Raw genomic sequence first — 20,010 nt, 5'->3', positions numbered from 1 at the left:
TTTTTTGAGATGGAGTCTCACTTTGTCTACCAGGCTGGAGTGTAGTGGCATGATCTTGGCTCATTGCAACCTCCACCTCCTGAGTTTAAGCGATTCTCCTGTCTCAGCCTCCCAAGTAGCTGGGAATACAGGTACACGCCACCACACCCAACTAATATTTCTATTTTTAGTAGAGATGGGGTTTTGCCATGTTGCTCAGGCTGGTCGTGAACTCCTGACCTCAAGTGATCCACCTGCTTTGGCCTCCCAAAGTGCTGGGATTACAGGCATGAGCCACTGCACCCATCTGAACATGTATGTCTTTTAAAATTAAAGGTACTGTTTCGGCTCACATATACAATGTTAAAATATTAGAGCTAATTTATTTTATATTTAGTTCTAAACTTTGTTCAACTTTTACATTTAGAACTATGTTGATATTAAAAGTAGTTTTAAGTACCCGACTTTAAGGAGGATTATTATGACAATGAAAGAATCTTTAGTTATAAAACTTAATTGCTGTCAGCTCTGAGAATAACTGGCTTTTTCATGTTAGGCAAGTGATTTAACTTAGTTTCTTCATAAATTAGAATCACTTCTCTCTAACTGTGTCCAATTGGAAAGAGTTGGAATAATTGGTATAGAAAAAGGTAATACAAATTCAGAGCTCAGTGTGGTGATAAGAAGCAGTATCTTCTTCAGTACGTGTTGCCGTCTTTTCATGTATGATGAAACTCTTACCAGCAAAAGCTCAACTTTGCAGTCAGAAATGTGAACAGAGTAAAACAGAATAGCAAACATATTATGAAGCATATACTTTTGCTTAATTAAAGGTTAAAATATGGAGGTTAATAAACTTTTCTTAAGAGGAGTTTGAGAGGTAGAAAGAAAAAATCAGACTGCCTAGAGACCTTGAGACCAGAGGGAAAATAGGGCAGCAAGTTTCTTGGGTTTTCTTTTTGCCCCACATATCCTTGATTGGGTGCTGGAGAAGTCAGAAACCTGGAAGTACCAAAGGACTCAATCAAACAAAAGCCTCCCCCCTCTAGCAAAAGGACCAGAAGAGAGGAAGCCTAACAAAACAGAAAACCTTCAGACATTAACTGCCTTATTCTAGCCAAATGCTACAGCAAAAACCATAGCCCCACTCCCACTTCCATCAGCAAAGTTCAGTGGGGAGCCTAGACTCCTACCCTCACCTAGCTGTCACTAGGCATGCCTCACTTCCTGCCAGAGCTACGTCAGAGAAGTCTAGTAGGGAACCAGAACTTTCAGCATCTCCCAGAGGAAGCCATGAAGCCCACATGGGAAACATGGACTTCAACCCTCATTCAGTGGTAATGAGACATCTTGTCCCCTCTCTGTCAGGATGGTGTCAAACGAGGCAAACAGGGAAGTTGAGACTCTAACCACCATGCAAATGTAATAAGCCTTTCTCTACCTACTGCTCTACCTTATGCTGTCAGTGGAGGCCATGTAAGGAGCAGTGGTGATACACTTCTATCTCTCCCAGCCAGGATGTATTAGCAGGGACCTATACAGAGCCTGAACTTTTACCTTCACACAGCAATAAGGAAGTACACCTTCCCCTGACCCCCAGATGTCAGTGGAGGTCCAGTGAGCACCTTGGACTTCCATTTCCATCTGGAAGTAATGAAGCAGCACCCTTCTTTCTCCGTTAGCATAGCGTTGGCATAGTTTGAATGTTTTTATGGTCCCTGCCAAATTTATATGTTGAAACCCAAACCCCCAAGGTGATTGTATTAGGAGATAGGGCCTTTCAGGAGGTGATTAGTGCCATTCTAAAATAGGCACAAGGGAGTTGTTTCATTCCTTTCACCATGTAAGAAGAACATAGCAAGAAAGTGCCATCAGTGAACCAGGAAACAAACCCTCACCAGACACTGAATCTGCCAGCTCCTTGATCTTGGACTTCAAGATCTAGAACTATGAGAAAACAACTTTTTTGTTGTTTATAAGCTATCCAGATTATAATATTTTATTAGATGGCAACCTAAGTGGACCAAGACATATGGTGTCACAGGAGCCCTGCTAACATGGCAGATTTAAGTAAGATCCAGGGTCCCATAATGTTATAAAATACAGTTAAAAATCACTTCTTAAGCCGAGCACAGTGGCTCATGCCTGTAATCCCAGCACTTTGGGAGGTGGAGGCAGGCAGATCATTTGAGGTCAGTTTGAGATCAGCCTGGGCAACATGGTGAAACCCCATCTCTACTAAAAATACAAAAATTAACTGGGTGTGGCAGCATGTGCCTGTCATCCTAGCTACTCCGGAGGCTGAGGCAGGAGAATAGCTTGAGCCCAGGAGGTGGAGGTTGTGGTGAGCTGAGATTGGGCCACTGCATTCCAGCCTGGGCGACAGAGTAAGACACCATCTCAAAAAAAAAAAAAAAAATCACTTTTTATATTAAGAATCAGGAAAATCTCTGTTGAGTGAAAAGAGACAATCAATAGATGCTAACACTGAGATAGACAGAAATTGGAATTATCTGACAAGGAATTTAAGGTATCCATCATAAAAAGGCTTCATTGAGCAATTACAGATGCACTTGAAACAAATGAAAATACAGACTCTAAACAAAGAAGTAGAAGATATAAAGAAGAATCTAATAATCGTTTCTAGAAAATCCATGTAACAACAGCAGAATACTCATTCTTTTCAAGCATTCACAGAATACTTACCAACATAGACTATATCCCGGGCCATAAAACAAAAACAAATATAAAATTATGGAGAATATAATCTCTGACTATAATGGATTCAAATAAGAAATCAATACAGAAAAGTAACAGGAAATGTTTCAATACTTGGGAATTAAACTCATTATTACATCTATAGTAGTAATAGCCAGAATAACCACTTTAAAAATTTATAAAAATATACACTGAAAAACAAAGAGTCAAAGAGGAACCCTTCGAGACCATTGAACTCAATGAAAATGAAAATGAAGCATATCCAAATTTGTGGGACTCATCCAAAGCAATGCTAAGAAGAAAATATGTAGCACTAAAGTGCTTACATTAGAAAAGACAAAGTCTGAAGTCAGTCATCCAAGGCCTCACCTTAAAATACAAAAGTGGAGCAAAATAAATTCAAACCAGGAGGAGAAAATAATAAAGAACAGAAATCAATGACATTGAAAATATATGAATAGTAGAATCAATTGAAAAGAGCTAGCTCAGTCAGGCATGGTAGCTCACGCCTATAATCCCAGCACTTTGGAATGCTGAGGCAGGTGAATCACCTGAAGTCAGGAGTTCGAAACCAGTCTGACCAACATGTTGAAACCCCTTCTCTACTAAAAATATAAAAATTAGCTAAGCGTGGTAGCAGTAGGTACCTGAATCCCAGCCACTTGGGAGGCTGAGAAGGAGAATCGCTAGAACTCAGTAGGCAAAGGTTGCAGTGAGCACAGACCATGTCATTGCACTCTAGCCTGGGCAATGGCAGCGAAACTCCATCTCAAAACTAACGAAATAAATAAAAAGAGCTAGCTCTTTGAAAGATTAGTAAAATTGCAAACCTCCTCCATAATTGGCATGGAACATTAAAAACTTTTCAATCTTAGCAGACTGATTAAAAAGTTCTGAGTCTCAGCAAAAGCGTGTGTGGGGGGGTGGGTGTTGATAAATTACTTAATGAATACAATTCACATTACTTGAGTGACAGATACATGAAAAGCCCAGACTTCACCACTATATGTCATATACATGTAATAAAACTGTACTTGTACCCCTTAAATTTGTACAAGTAAAATATATAAAACAAAGTCTGAGTCTCTGTGGCACTATTTATGTGGTAGCCTAGTGGTTAAGAACACAGACTCTACAACTAGGCTGCCTAAGTTTGAGTGAGTCATATATGGGTCATGTGGAACAATGCTTGGTATTTTATTAATGTTAAACAGATTTTTTTTTTTTTTTTTTTTTTTTTTTTGAAGTCTCACTCTGTCACCCAGGCTGGAGTGCAGTGGCACAATCTTGGCTCACTGCAACCTCCGCCTCCCAGGTTCAGGCAATTCTCCTGCCTCAGCTTCCTGAGTAGTTGGGATCACAGGTGTGTACCACCACACCCAGCTAATTTTTGTATTTTTAGTAGAGGTGGGGTTTCACCATGCTGGTCAGGCAGGTCTCAAACTCCTGACCTCGTGATCTGCCCACCTCGGCCTCCCAAAATGCTGGGATTACAGTTGTAAGCCGCCGCACCCGGCTGTTAAACAGATATTAACTGTGGTTATTGTGAATGGTGATGAGGAACATGAACATGATCCACTGAAGACAACTGCAGTTATTCTACACAGAAAGGATGTACAGTTGACCCTGCAACAAAACAGGGGCTACGGGTGCCGACCCTCCTCCCAGCAGTTCAAAATCTGGGCACAGTTTGTACTTCCCAAAAACTTAACTACTAGAAGCCTTACCAATAACATAGTTAATTAACACACATTTTGTATGTGATATGTTATATACTATATTCTTAGAATAAAGTAAGCTAGAGAAAAAGGAAATGTTAAGAAACCAAAAGGAAGAGAAAATATATTTACTGTTTAATAAGTGGAAGTGGATCATCACAAAGGTCTTCATCGTTATCATCTTCCCGTTGCTTAGGCCGAGGAGGGGGCACAGGAGAGTTGGTCTTGCTGTCTCAGGAGTGGCAGAGGCAGAAGAAAATCTATGCATGATTGGAATTGCATTTTTCAGGGGTCAACTATATTCTTGCTGCCTTGTTTCTATACTGTACTTTACTAATAGAACTGGGAAAGAATATCCAGTATACGACTGATAATCATAACCCAGGACTTCCTAATATACAGTACTGCTCAATTTTACATTTTTGGCTGTCATCAGCAATGTTTCTTTTGAATATATATAAAACTATACAATCTTGTTGTTATACAAACTGCCCCCTTTTCTAGAAATATGCTCACTTGATATAGAAAGAACTGTAAATATAAAAAACACCCACAAATAAAGGCAAACAGATTTTTTTTTAAAAAAAGCATTTGTAAATGAGTTAATATCCTTAAAGAGTTCCTGCAAATCCATAAGAAAACCATTTATAAACCAATGAGAAAAGGGAACAAACAACTCAAAACACTTCCTAGAAAGGTAAGCATCAAAAAGAGTCAAATGCATAGGTATAAATTTAGCATGAAGTGACAGCTTGTGCTTTACGAAATGCCAAAAAGCATTGTTGAAAGTTTTAAATGCCTAGATTGCAAAGATAATGCATGTTCTTGGATTGGAAGACTTACTATGGTTAAGATGGCAGTGCTCCCCAAATTGATCTACAGATTTAACACATTCCCTCTCAGAATCCCAGGAGAAGTTTTTGCGGAAATTGACAAGCTGATCCTGAAATTCATATGGAAACTCAGGGGACCCAGAATAGCTAAAACAGTCTTGAAAAAGAAGAGTAAAATTGGAAGACTCACACTTTCCAATTTCAAGACGTACTACAACACTGTAGTAATCAGGACAGTGTGATACTGGCAGAAGGATTGACATAAACCCATGGAACAGAATTGAGAGAAAGGAATAAACCCTCAAAAGAAATGGTCAGTTGATTTTCAACAAGGATGTGAAGATAATTAAACAGAGAATGAATGGTCTTTTCAACAAATGGTGCAGGAATAACTGATATCGACATGCAAAAGAATGAAGTTCAGCCCCTTCCCCTCCGTACACACCAATTAACTCAAAGTGAATCACAGACCTAAGTATAAGAGCTAAAACTAAAACTTTCAGAAGAAAACATAATAACTCTTCATGACCTTGGAGTAGCACAAACCTTCTTAGATACAACACCAAAAACACAAGTGACTTTTTTAAAAAGTAGATTAATTGGACTTCATCAAAATTAAAGCTATTGTGCTCAGAGATGTACTGCTAAGAAATTGAAAAGACAACCCATGGAACGAGAGAGAATATTTGCAATCATTTATCTGATCAGGAACTTCCAGAATATATGAAGAAATTATAACTCTTTCAATGATAAAATAGCAAAGGATTTGGGTGGCTATTTCTCCAAGTAAGATACATAAATGTCCAATAAACACATGAAAAGATGCTCAACATCATTAGCTATCAGAGAAATGCAAATCAAAACCACAAGCAGATACCACTTTACACCCACTTGATGGCTAAAATTAAAAAGCAGACAAATGTCACGGATGTGGAGAAATTAGAACTCTCATACATGGCTGATGATGGATTGTAAAATGGTATACACTTTGAAAAAAAAACATTTCCTCAGCATTTCCTGATTTTAAATATAGGGTTACCATATGATTTAGCAATCCCACTCCTAGATACATACCCAAGAAAAATGAAAACATATATCTATGCAAAAATGTCTGTATATGAATGTTCATAGCAGTATGATTCATAACTACAAAGTGGAAACCACCCGAATGCCCATATCCCTTCCATAAACAATGTAGTCTGTCCGTACAGTAAATAGCGTTCAACAATAAAAAAGAATGTTGATACATGCTGCAACGTGGATGAAGCTTGAGAACACCGTGCTAAGTAAGAGAAGAGAGCCAAAAACAACTGCACTTTATTCCACTTCTGTGAAATGTCCAGAATATGCACATCTGTAGAGAACAGTACGTTAGTGGTTGCTGGGGCTGGGGGTGGGGAATGAGAGATTGTGCTGGCAAATGCATATGGGTTTCTTCTGAAGTTATGAGAATGTCACAAAATGATACTGAGGTGATAGTTGCACAACTCTGTGAATAAACCAAAAATCATGAAGTGTACATTTTACATGGGTGAATTGGATGGCATATGAATTATATCAACTAATAAAACTGCTAAGAAGGAAAAACTCTTCCTTCTCTAACCAGTCGTACTCAGGAATCTATCCCTAAGGAAATATATTTGTTCCTCCATTACTCCAATACTTATTAAGTGGCACTCATCTAGTGGGTATTGTTTAAGGTGCTGGGGATACAGCAGTGAACAAAATACATAACTAATCAGAGAATTAGATCAGAAATTCTGAGAATCAGATCTGAAAAAAACAAGGGATGTTCACAAGCCGGAAACACCTAAATGGTCCAGTGGCAAACAAATTATGGCATATGGTGGTATGTTACCTAACCATTTAAAATGTAATTTCACAGAATAGTCACTGGTGTGACTCTTCTGAGAAAATGATACGGTAGGACGTGAAGAATGTAAAATCCTGTATATGAAATACTGTATACTGCTGTGAAATCAATATTATTTCTTTAGGTAATGGTGCTGGGTTTTGACTCAAGGGCCCACCTATCGATTGCTATTTCTTTTTTGTGTTTTTTTCTGAAGTGTCTAACTCTCATGGAGTAAGATACATTATCTTTATGATCCTAAAGATCATCAGCATCCATTTCCCTGAGTTCCCATTGACAGTAAGCAAAAGCACTGAACTGCTGCAGGCCTCTCTTTTCAATGCTTCTATCAATAGGTTTGTCTCCCTTGAGGTTAAGAGAACAAAACCTTAGAAAATCGGGTTTGCTGCTGAATAAAATTGGTATTTTTCACATGCCAGGATGAGTATGGCATTGTCTAATTTGAAAAAGAAGGAAACTAACAGAATAAGTATCTACTCTTTATTAGAGACTGCCTTTTTTTGTGTGTGTGTGGTGTGTTTTATGTATTCGAATTAGTTGTGTTTTGCTTCTTTCAGTATCAACCTGCCAACAATTTTCATTACATCCAGATTTATCTTTAGTGCTTACGATGTGCCAGGCATTCCCTTCCCACCAACCTGCCTTTTTTTTTTTTTTGGAGACCAGGTCTTGCTCCGTTGCCCATGTTGCCCAGGCTGGAGTGCAGTGGAACGATCATAGCTTACTGCAGACTCGACGTCTTGGACTCAAGTGATCCTCCCGTTTCAGCCCCCTGAGTAGCTGGGACTACAGGCTTGCACTACGACACCTGGCTAGTTTTTTATTTTTGTAGAGACAGGATCTCGCTCTGTTGCCCAGGCTGGTCTTGAGCTCCCGGGCTCAAGTGAACCTCCTGTTTCAGCTTCCCAAGATGTTAGGATTACAGGCATTACCCACTGTGCTTGGCCACTAGGCATTTTCATACATTACCACATCTGGTTCAACTCTGTGAGGAAGGTGTCATTATCTCTTGTTCACAGATGAACAATTTAGGTCACATAGCTGGTTTGCACCGGAATCAGAACTGCAGTACAGGTGGTCGGTACCAGAGCTGATGTCATTGCCCACTGTACTGTACTGCCTGCTATGAAGCTGTGAGGTCAGAGATGACAAGGTTGTGTAGCAGGAGGGGTTTGCAGTCTAATCAGGGCATCTGGGCACACATTCATACAAAGGAAGGAATGAATGAGTCCTGAAGTATAGATTATAGAAAACTAGGAAATAACAGAACACAGTAAAGTACTTATTCTTGGCCATAAACAGTAACTGAAATAGTTGAAAAGACAACTGACAATTACAAATGGCCCTTGCCAATTCCCAGGAATAAATACGTTTATGCTGTTGTGTATTTCCTCTACTTCATATTATCCCTGTTTACCTCCCTTTTAAAAGATTTCTGTTATTAAAGTAAATAAACGGTTGGTATGTATATGATTTAGGTTCCTTTTTTAGATCATGTTTTGATTTTTGTTTTTTTGAGATATACTCTGTTGCCCAGGCTGGAGTGCAGTGGTGCAATCTCAGCTCACTGCAACCTTCACCTCCTGGGTTCTCAGCCTCCCGAGTAGCCAAGATCACAGGTGCGCCACTACACCCAGCTAATTTTGTGTGTGTGTGTATTTTTAGTATAGATAGGGTTTCACCATGTTGGCCAGGCTGGTCTCAAACTCATGACCTCAGATGATCTGCCAGCCTCGGCCTCCCAGAGTGCTGGGATTACAGGCATGAGCCACCGCACCAGCCTAGATGGTGTTTTTTGAAGCTAGTGTTTCTGCATTATTTGTAAGCTGAGGTGTATCCGACTCATGACCAACATCTTGGCATGTGGTAGTCTCTTGGTAAAATCCTTCTACTTATCTAGTCTTTGGTTCTTTCAGGCAACGTGGCTGTATGGAATACAGATAACAAGTTTACTCCTGGTCTGCATTCTTCAGTTTTTTAATTCCATGATTCTTGGATCGCTGCTCATCAGTTTTAACCTTTCAGTATTAATTGCAAGAAAACTTCAGGTAGGACCTCTTTTTTGTCCTTTATCAAAGTAAACTTTCTTTTTTTTAATTTCGTGGCTCATTGAAACTTATTTCGTACAGCAGACGAAGGGAAATAATTTACAACGCAGTTCCCACTAAAAAGCACAAGTGGTGTGTGTGCTTTTTCAAATGCATGTGGTAACATTTCTGTTTCAGGCTTTGTTAGGTCATCCTTTTGTTTTGACAGTTATTTCTTAGAGAATTGAAATGTTATCTTCAATGTGGGGATCAGCCAGTGAAGCTTGGTTGAATGATTTAAAGTTTAAGTAAAAGAGAAAAGGTTTTAACTTTTATGTATGTGAACTCAGGAGCGAGAAAAGTCTCTGCTTGTGGTGGGAGCATGTTCATCACAGCCCTTCACGTTGGTGGTCACCTTGTTATTCTTTGACGTAGTAATACTTCTCTTTTCCCCATCCTTCTATACTATATTAACTCTGTTTTGAGAATTTTGAGACTCCAAATAAATAACTTCAGGAATAATGGGACATTTCCTGGGGTGTTGTAAAATCATGTTTAAAAACAGTGACTTGCTCTTTTGGCTTTATTGATATAATTACATTTCTTAATGTTTACATAAAATATGAGTCATTTGTTTTTACTTAAAATTTTAACATCCTATTTTCTTTCACATATGCTGGAAACATTTCTGTGTCAAGAAGCCATTTTGTTTACCACCTTGAGAAGACTAAATCATTCTTATTAGTCTTTTGAGTGATAATTGTTATGAACAAGGTATAATAATTTTTTTTTTTTTTTTTTTGAGATGGAGTCTAGCTCTGTCACCCAGGCTGGAGTACAGTGGCATACTCTCGGCTCACTGCAATCTCCGTCTCCCGGGTTCAAGCAATTCTCCTCCCTCAGCCTCCTGAGTAGCTGGGATCATAGGTGCCTACCACCATGCCCAGCTAATTTTTGTATTTTTAGTAGAAACAGGGTTTCACTGTATTGACCAGGCTGGCCTCAAACTCCTGACCTTGTGATCCGCCCCCATCGGCCTCCCAGAGTACTGGGATTACAAGTGTGAGCCACCACACCCGGCCATAAATATTTTTTTAGAACCAGGCTTTTAGTCAACTATCAAAAACAGCAGTTCACAGTCATCCTTTTAAACTTAAATATAAATAAACGTTACTCTTATTTGGTTTAGATATTATGTTTAACAATGTATAAAATTATCTGAAGGTTATAAGAACACTGTTATATGTCAGAGGGCACAATGTACTTCTTTTTATACCCATAGGTCTTTTATGTAATTGACTTGTACCTATATCTGTGAGGTAAGAATTAATGGATAAAAGATGTAACAGTTTGTTTAGTCAGCATATCCTGAGCACCTTCCAAATGGCAGACCCCAATCCTCCAGTTGCTAAGGTCTTAAAAAATAATTAGGGAAAAAAAGACTAGGACACATTTTCTCATCTTATGAAGCTTATTATTAAGAGATTCATTTACTACTCGAAAATCACAAATGTTAAGACAGTGTACCGTCATGAAAATGAGGAGGTTGTATTTTCCACGTATATTTTCCCTTTATGTTGTATTAGCCAGTGTTTTTAAATCCGTAAGTAAGCTCATCTTCACTGTTTATGAAGTTATATTAAAACTTAAGAATTAAAACATAACTCTTTTAATTTCTAGAAAAATCTGAAAACTGGAAGCTTCCTTAATAGGCTTGGGAAACTTTTGCTACATTTATTTATGGTTTTATGTTTGACACTTTTTCTCAACAACATAATTAAGGTAAGTTTTGAAAATGACATATTTAATGTATTTTTTAATTAACTTAGTGGCATTGGAGATAATTTTTGAAATTTTCTTTTTCTTTTTTAATAAACTAATTTTTTTAGAGACAGGGTCTTGCTTTTTCCCAGGCTAGCACTGAATACCTGGTCTCAAATGGCCCTCCCACCTTAGCCTCCCAAGTTGCTGGGACTACAAGTGTGCACCACCATACCTGGCTTCTTTGAAAATATCAATTTTAAATAACTTCTTGCTTTATAAAGTGTATTAGCATGTCTAAAGAGTTATTAGTTTTGCTTCAAACAGACTCAGCTTTAACTCTGTCTTAGTAACAAGGATTATTTTGTTGATTTTAGTCATTAATTTCTATGTACTCTTCAACATGTTCCCCCTTGAACTTAACTTTTGTTATGAAACTTTAAAGAACTTAACTTAAAAAGCGTTAAACAAATATTTCTCTAAATTTAAAAATTTTATTTTAGTACCATAGTATACACATAGTTTTCTATACTGTGGTAGTAAAACAAAACAAAAAAGACATGATTTTTATTGAGCTCAGTTAGTAAGTAAACTGGCCTTACTATCCACTTTCTGCTAGAAAGAAGAGTTGAGTTCATTCTTCCCAACATTTAATTGACTTTAACAGCCCTAACAGAACAACTCATTTAGTATCATAGGCATCCATTGGTTTTATGTCCAGTAGGTGCTTTGCTAAGATTTTTACATTGCCCCAGGGGCTCTGCTTAGTTTAACATGCATTTTAAATGTTTTTATTGGCTTTTTAATTTTTTTTTTCAGGGTAGGCTTTATTAAAGGTATAGTTCTTGGACCTTGATATTCCATTTGTTTTTATGCTAGAGCAAAACTACGTTGATTTCTTCAGATAATTTTGCCTGTCCTAGAAGGTTGGTCACAGGAAGAATTTGTGACCAAATTCTATGTTGGTCACATAGAATTTCTTTACCATTTATATTATTATATATGGATTTTTTTAAGCCACAAATTTAAAATAGAATCATATGAATTAAAATTGTAATCACTAATGATGAACACTCATATTTGTCTATCCACCCCTTAAGGGTTACAACTGTCTTGAATTGTCTTTGAGTGAATAAGTCTTGGATCGATTGTAATCACAGATCAAAACCCCAAAGCCAGACAGGCCTTGTGGGTGGCGTATCTATTTGAGGTTTCAGATCATCGTCTTGTCAGTTTTCTGGTCTGAAAACTTGTGCTCACTATGCCTCAGCCTTCTCCCTCTCCCTGAAACCAAAAAATCTCATCTTTTACCTATTTTGCATATTTAACTTATGTATAAGATGTTTTTTTGAATAAAGGATTATGCTAAAAAGGGGGTGGGGATTGGAAGGAGTTTGGAAGTCCCTACTTTGGAATTCCTCAGTTCTGAGAACTACTGTGAACATTTACTGATTTTATACACCCACATGCTCCTATGAAATTGGACACTGAAAATATAGAAATTCAATGGGAAATTATCAGGAAACCATGCCTAAAGGACTAATAGCAATTTTTGTTTTCTCTTTCCCCAATAGAAAATTCTTAACCTGAAGTCAGATGAACACATATTTAAATTTCTGAAGGCAAAATTTGGGCTTGGAGCGACAAGGTATAACTGAATTGAAAATCTGTGTTTGCTATTTTCTGTTGAATCAGCAGGGACTTTAAAACTTAAGTTGTCTTTGTGCCTTCAACTATTAATTGCAGACTCCTTTTGAGGAAAGATGTAATGTTGTTTCCTTGTCTTGTATTGAATTTAATACTTTACTTTCCAATTTGTTCCCTAGGGATTTTGATGCAAATCTCTATCTGTGTGAAGAAGCTTTTGGCCTCCTGCCTTTTAATACGTTTGGAAGGCTTTCAGACACTCTGCTTTTTTATGCTTACATATTCGTTCTGTCCATCACAGTGATAGTAGCATTAATTGTTGCCTTTCATAATCTCAGGTATGGTATATTTCAGAAATCTAATGTTCTCCTTTAATGAACTTGTTTCATGTTGCAGAAAAATTGCAGAGTTGAAAATCGGAATATCAGACACAGAACAGAGTAACAGTATTCATCTTAAAGGGGGAGCATATCTCATTTAGAATGGACTCTACTCCCAGTAGCCAAGAGACTACAGAGTCATGATCGGATCGCACCCAGTTTGGGCTTAAGTCTTGGCCTGCACGCTTGGGAACAAAGTGATCCTTGAGCCAGTTACATAACCTTTCGATATATCCATTTCCTTATCTTTAGAATGGGGAGCCTAAAAGTACTACTCTACAGGGTTTTGTGAGAAATAAGTGAGAACTTGAAATAGTGTCTGGTGCCTAGATTTTGGCAGGTACAAGCTGTCGTGAACTGGTTTCATTATCACTGCTGACTCATAAGCCTCTGTTGTGTTTTCATCATCAGCATGCTATGTTTCGCTGCCTTTCTCCTCTAGCTGCCTCTTCTATTACTCTTGAAACGTAAGAGTTAATTATAATTTGTTTTCTTCCATCTTGCTTCAGGGTTCGTGATGTTGGAGTGGACCATAGTTATTAGTATCTACTGAAAGTTTTGAGTAATAACTACCAATTTAAAAAATTTTTTAAAAACTTAGCATGTCTATTAATCTACTGAAAGAAAAAAATCAGGAGTGTAAAGCCTTTTAAAAAACTTGTAAGAATATCTACCCATCACGCTGCTGGGGGCTTTTGCATTGACTATTCTTGTTAAACTGAAAGAAAATTAAGTGTAAGAAGTTGAAGCTACTGTCATTTGTGAAAAGTTAATGAAGCTCACAAGGAAGCCCTTTTTCTGTATAGTTACCTTGCCAATTAAGGTGCGGGTGAACTGTGTTTCACAGCCATGACAGGGCTGTCATTAAAATGAGTCCAGAGCAGTTGAGAGGTTTTTATGATTATTAAGAATGAAGCAACATTGAACCATGAAAATATTTCATTGACCATAAACTATTTTACTGTTTGTCAGAAGAGTTCTTTTTTATACCTAACCCAAGATAAATTTAGTCCTGTGAAAATAGATGGAAATTATTCTGAACATTGTGATTTAATGTTATTCCAGACACACCAAGTGTCGACAGGACTCTAGACTGCATACAAAGCAGGGAGTTCAGTGGGCCTGCAGTATCTTTATGAAACTGCCTGCCATGCTCTGTGTGAATCTGTGAGCCATCTCCGGAGGCTGATTTGGTATATGATCATATATAATAGATTTTAGAGCATCTTCATCTACCAGATAGGGATGTTAGGACTTTACTAGAGGAAAAGCACTACATAAAAGTAATTAAAGAATCATAGTACAGTCATGTGTCACTTAACAAGGGGGGGTATCTTCTGAGAAATGCATATTAAGCAATTTTATCATTGTGCGAATATCATAGAGTATACTTACACAAACATAGACAGTATGGCCTACTACGCACCTAGGCTATGTGGTATAACTTATTGCTAGCCTACAAACCTGGACACCAGGTTACTATGTTGAGTACCATAGGCAATTGTAACACAATGGTAAGTATTTGTGTATCTAAATATATCTAAGCATAGAATAGGTACAGTAAACATATAAAGGCCAGGTGTGGAGGCTCACACCTGTAATCCCAGTGCTTTGGGAGGCTAAGAAGGAGGATTGCTTGAGGCCAGGAGTTCCAGACCAGCCCAGGCAATATAGCAAGACCCCATCGCTAAAAAAAAAAATTTTTTTTTTAATTAGCCAGGCACGATGGTGCAAACCTGTAGTGCTAACAACTCGGGAGGCTGAGGCAGGAGGATCACTTGAGCCCAGGAGTTTGAGGTTTCAGTGAACTATAATTTCACCGTTGCACTCTAGCCTTGGAAATAGAGTAAGACCCTGTCTCTATTTTTAAAAAATACCGTAAAGATAAAAAATTGTATACCTCTTTAGGGCAGTTATCGTAAATGGAGCTCGCAGGACTGGAAGTTGCTCTGTGAGAGCCTATGAGTGAATGTGAAGGCCTAGGACGTTACCATACACTATTGTAGACTTTATAAATACTATGCACTTAGGCTACAATAAATCTATTTAAAAAACAAAGTAGTTGTGCTATGATGTTATTTTATAATGGCTGTGATGTCACTAGGCAATAGCAGTTTTTCAGCTCTATTGTAATCTTAAGAATTCATTGTGGTATGTGTCATCTGTTGTTGACCGAAATGTTGCTACATGGCATGTGACTGTGTCTTAATATGAATTAACTTTTAAATAAGGGCCTTTTGTCAGTGCCAAGTATTTAAAGTATTTCTGCCTTTTTAGTACTAGGAAGGATGATACTATGACTTGTTGTTTTGTTTTGTTTTAGAGATGAGTCTCACTCTTGCCGGGGCTGGAGGGCAGTGGTGTAATCTCAGGTCACTGCAACCTCTGACTTCTGGGTTCAGGCGATTCTCTTGCCTCAGCCTCCTGAGTAGCTGGGATTACAGGCATGCACAATCCCCCCTAGCTAACTTTTGTATTTTTAATAGAGACAGGGTTTCACCATACTGGCCAGCCTAGTGTCAAACTCCTGACCTCAAGTGATCCACCTGCCTCAGCCTCCCAAAGTGTCAGGATGACAGGCGTGAGCCACTGCACCCTGCCAGTTACTATGACTTTTATGTATACATCCGCATTAATGTGAGGAGTACATCTGAAAGGGGCCCAGTGTTCTGTGTTCATGGAATTAATCAGAGCCTTCCAACTTGACTGAGTTATGGGCAAGGCGCTGCAGACTTCTCTTAGGTATCTAGAGAGGGTAAGAGCAGATATTCTCCTTGTCTGTTTTATTTTTATTTATTTTTTACACGTTGCCCTGTTCACGGATATTCTCCTTGCTTGGAGTAACCTTTTTGTACCAATATAGAAACCAGTGCTTGAGTTGTAGTATTTAAGTAAAGATTTCAATGGTGAATTACCAATGGCAAGAACTGCCTTAGAGTATCCTTTTAATTTTCCTATGTATCTCTGGTAGGAAAAAGAGGATTTCTAGGAAATAAAAGGTCTCTCGTTACATAGAGAAGCATCATATATGCCCAGTTCTATTGGGTATGTATGAGAGGTCAATAGACTTTCATGAAAGTTTTCATCTTAAACTAGTAGCCTTTACTATTGTTTTCTTTTCCCTTCGACAACAAATTGTGCAACATCTAAAGTCACTGATCAGTCTTAACATCACTGAAGTGGAGACAGCCAGCTAGTGTGTGCTTCCCAGTGTGATGTGACGCAGAGCAGAGCCGTCCCCCTTTCTGTGAGGATATGTTTAAAGTCCGCCTTTGGATGCCTGAAAACTTGGATGGTTCCAGATCCTCTCTATACTATGCTTTTTCCCATATGTACATCCCTATGATAAAGTTTAATTTGTAAATTAATCATGGTAATAAATTAACAACAGTAACTAATAATAAAATACCACAATTATAGAAACATGCCAGCATCAGTTCTCTTGCACTTTGGGGCTTTATTAAGTAAAATAACGACTGCTTGAACACAAATAATACAGGGACATTTGAAAATGTATCTTACTGTATTAGTAGTTTTGTCTGTCTCTAATGGGTGGGTAGCATATACAGTGTGGAAACACAGGACCAAGGGATGATAATTGTTCTGTGTCTCAGGTGGGACAGACAGGGATGGAGAGATTTCATCATGCAACACAGAATAGCATGTAATTCAAAACTATGGTTTATTTCTGGAATTTTCCATTTAATGTTTTTGGACAACAGTTTCCTCAGTAACAAACCACAGAACGTGAATCCACAGATAAGAGGGACTACTATGCATCATAATCCTAAGAAGTGTTCTTGCCAAAAAAAGTGAACTTGTGTCTAATAAACCTCTAGATCTAATTATAAGTTTACAAGAAGCATAGCATGGAGAAATGTCTAAACAACACCGTGAGCAACACCCGGGAGACGGGAACAGTTTCAGGACAAATGTTCCATATTCTTCCATAAACAAATGGCCTGCTTTTTAAAAAAAGGAGATACTTTTATAGATCAAAAGACATTTAAGGAGATATATTAGTGAAATGCAGCATGCAGTTCTTAGATCCTGATTCAGAGAAACCTCCTGAAAAAAGCAATTGATGCAAACTGAAAATAGAATATATACTTGCTATTAGATGATGTTAATGAATTAATGCTACTTTTATTAGGTATAAGAATTTTAATATAGCTGTATTTGATAAAAATCATCTTTTGGATATCATGAGGTATTGCTAGGTTAAAAATGTGATTTTTGGGAGGGTCATAAGTGAACTGAATTCCGAGTTAATGGATGTGTTTTTTGCTTTAACTTATTTGTAAAATTAAAGAATTGAAGCCCTTTAAATTTTCACTTCAGAGCTGCTGTGAAATTTTAGTTTTTCTCAATAATGCATTTATATTGTGACATTTTTAGCCTCATAAATTTGAAATTGATCAATGCAAATTCATTTCATCTTAGGGAAATAATCAATTTCTGAATACATAAAGGCATACATTTGTTATAATTACTTCTTTTAAAAGATTTAACTAAAGTTACATTTCCAGCTTAAATTTTGTATGTTGCTATTTTACTCAGTGATTCTACAAATCAACAATCCATGGGTAAAATGGAAAAAGGCACAGTTGACCTGAAACCAGAAACTGCCTACAACTTAATACATACTATTCTGTTTGGATTCTTGGCATTGAGTACAATGAGGTATTTTTGTCTTACCTGTTTGTTTGTTTTTTAATTTGACCACTTTTGATGTTATCTACCAATATAGTTTGGAAAGTGACAGTCATCTTCATTAATGATCATGGTTCCTATAAAATCATCCTTATGTACTGTCTTCTCTCAGTATAAAGTATTCATCACCAGTTTTTACAATTAATTACAAACATGCCTCTATGTCTTACTCAAAACATAGTTCTCAAAAGGCAGTGGAGTTAAACAAACCCTTCGGCAAATGGCATCTGCATAATTTTAAGTAAGATTTTGCTGTCATAGACTGTAAAGCTGCCTTTATACGTGTCTCAGAATCCAGGTTTATACACAACTAGTGCTTCCTAACTTGCGCCTGTGTCTGTTCTTACAGAATGAAATACCTCTGGACGTCACACATGTGTGTGTTCGCATCATTCGGCCTATGTAGCCCCGAAATATGGGAGTTACTTCTGAAGTCAGTCCATCTTTATAAGCCAAAGAGGGTCAGTATCATCCCTTTTTCCATCTCCTTTTTATGACTTGTAATATTTCTTTCGTACCACTTCTTTTTTTTTAATAGTTGCCTGAAAAAAATCTCCACCAATGAGACAAAATGGATACTGAAATTGAAGCTAAAAATACGTAATTGACATATTAAGATTTTATAAGGAATTATTTTTAAATAATTTTATTTTCAAAATTACTTTTTTCTCAGGCTGTAAGTTAGGTATGTTCATTGTACAGAATTTGGAAATACAAGGCACAAAAGGGGAATTAAAATTACCAATAATTTCCTTCAGAATTATAACTGTTATTATTATAATGTATTTTTGTAAAGATAATTATTGATACATGTATGATAATTTTTCATAACCTATAAATGCAGTTTTGAACTGTTTGTTCTCTATAAATTCACTAGGTGGCAATATGGTAGAAGCTGCAGATATCTTACAAATGATTAGAATCCTAATATCGACTCAGTTATTCGGCGTATTGGAGACTTGTGCTCCATTAAATTATATTTCTGGTATTTTTTTTAAAGGCATATATTTACAGAGCAAAACTGTAAGGCAGAAGTGTTCAAAAAAGCTGGGCACAGTGGCTCACTCCTGTAATTGTAGCTGCTCAGGAGGCCGAGACGGGAAGATCACTTGAGTCCAAAAATTTGAGTCCAGCCTGGGCAACATAGCAGGACCCTGTCACTCAAAAAAAAAAAAAAAAAAAAGGTTCAAAATACTTGTAATCTAAATAGTGTCTTTCTTATATAGATATGTATAATGCGATATTCAGTACCGATATTAATTCTGCTGTATCTGTGCTATAAGGTAAGACTAATTTTCCTCATCCTTGTCATTCATGTATTTAGCAAAATAATTGCTTTGATTCAATATATTTTGTGTATCATTTGGTAAATAGAGTGGTTTGTGGAGGTTATAAATACTCCCTGAGCTTCTTACTGAAGTTGACATTGATAGAAAAATGGATCTTTTTCCCAAATAGTTTTAACAAGTAAAAACATGGTAGTGAAAAGTACTATAGCATTAATAATTCTAATTAATTTTGGTTTAAACTCTTACTATTCAGCTGATGCAAATTCTGAAAATAAGATGTTTTCAGACCGATTTTGAAATGAAAGTAGAAAAATTATTTTCCCCCATTACTTGATTTATATAGAGTAAGAGATTTTTAAATGTATCTTACTTTAAGCTCCATGTTTTATTAGATACTTATCTTCATGAGAGAATTAGACACATAAATAGAGTCTAAGTAGGCTTTTTAAAATCTGTTCTTCAGTATCAATAGGAAGTAAGTGAATTTTTCATATTCTCATTTGACTAGTTTCTGAAACAGCATGAACTGCCCTTTAATTCAGAGAATTTCTTGTAAGAGACAGGGATCAGTGGTCAGGTTGACTGTGTGTGGCTCTTTCTGTCACATCTTAGACATTGATAGTCTTGAATCATCACCAGGGCAGATAGCACAGACTCTTTTATCCAATTGAGCTTCTGCCCTCTCTTTTTAAAAAAGCTTAACAGATTCTTTTAGATTTTTTTCCTTTAAATTTTATTTTAAGTTAGAACGATGGACTTCAAACTACTGTGTAGAACCCCTGATTTGGGGGAGAGGCTAAAAGCAGGGGTGATGGGTCCTCCCACAGAGAGGATCAGCTAGAGCAGTTCAGCTTTGGGGTTTATTTGCTTATATTTTCATGTAGGATTTTGTGAACCAAAGGTTTCAAGCTAAAGAAAATATTGCTAAATGCTATATTGTAAATATTAAAAAAAAAATATGTTCTATCATGAACCTGTCTTATCAAAACATTTACCATTAGCAAAAACTCTGTGGTAACTCCTAGATATTAAAAAAACACACAAATAGATTTATGCCTCTCTGCCTATGGAA

General features: G+C 37.1%; 1 protein-coding gene across 2 annotated transcripts in view; it reads left to right on the top strand.

Annotated features, from left to right (window-relative positions):
- DPY19L3 (dpy-19 like C-mannosyltransferase 3) overlaps window positions 1–20,010 on the top strand; it is a 76,143-nt gene that overhangs the window by 35,552 nt on the left and 20,581 nt on the right. For both annotated transcript variants that reach the window (XM_017504267.1, XM_017504268.2), the window contains exons 9-15: window positions 9,038–9,169; window positions 10,829–10,930; window positions 12,484–12,557; window positions 12,736–12,894; window positions 17,497–17,619; window positions 17,999–18,110; window positions 18,876–18,932. In XM_017504267.1, coding sequence (XP_017359756.1) covers window positions 9,038–9,169; window positions 10,829–10,930; window positions 12,484–12,557; window positions 12,736–12,894; window positions 17,497–17,619; window positions 17,999–18,110; window positions 18,876–18,932 — 759 coding nt within the window. The remainder of the gene's footprint in view (window positions 1–9,037; window positions 9,170–10,828; window positions 10,931–12,483; window positions 12,558–12,735; window positions 12,895–17,496; window positions 17,620–17,998; window positions 18,111–18,875; window positions 18,933–20,010) is intronic.

Source organism: Cebus imitator, unplaced genomic scaffold, assembly GCF_001604975.1.
Source record: "Cebus imitator isolate Cc_AM_T3 unplaced genomic scaffold, Cebus_imitator-1.0 Scaffold318, whole genome shotgun sequence".
Taxonomy (NCBI): Eukaryota; Metazoa; Chordata; class Mammalia; order Primates; family Cebidae; genus Cebus; species Cebus imitator.
Note: the sequence above shows the minus strand (reverse complement) of the source record. Positions and strands in the feature narration are given on the sequence as shown.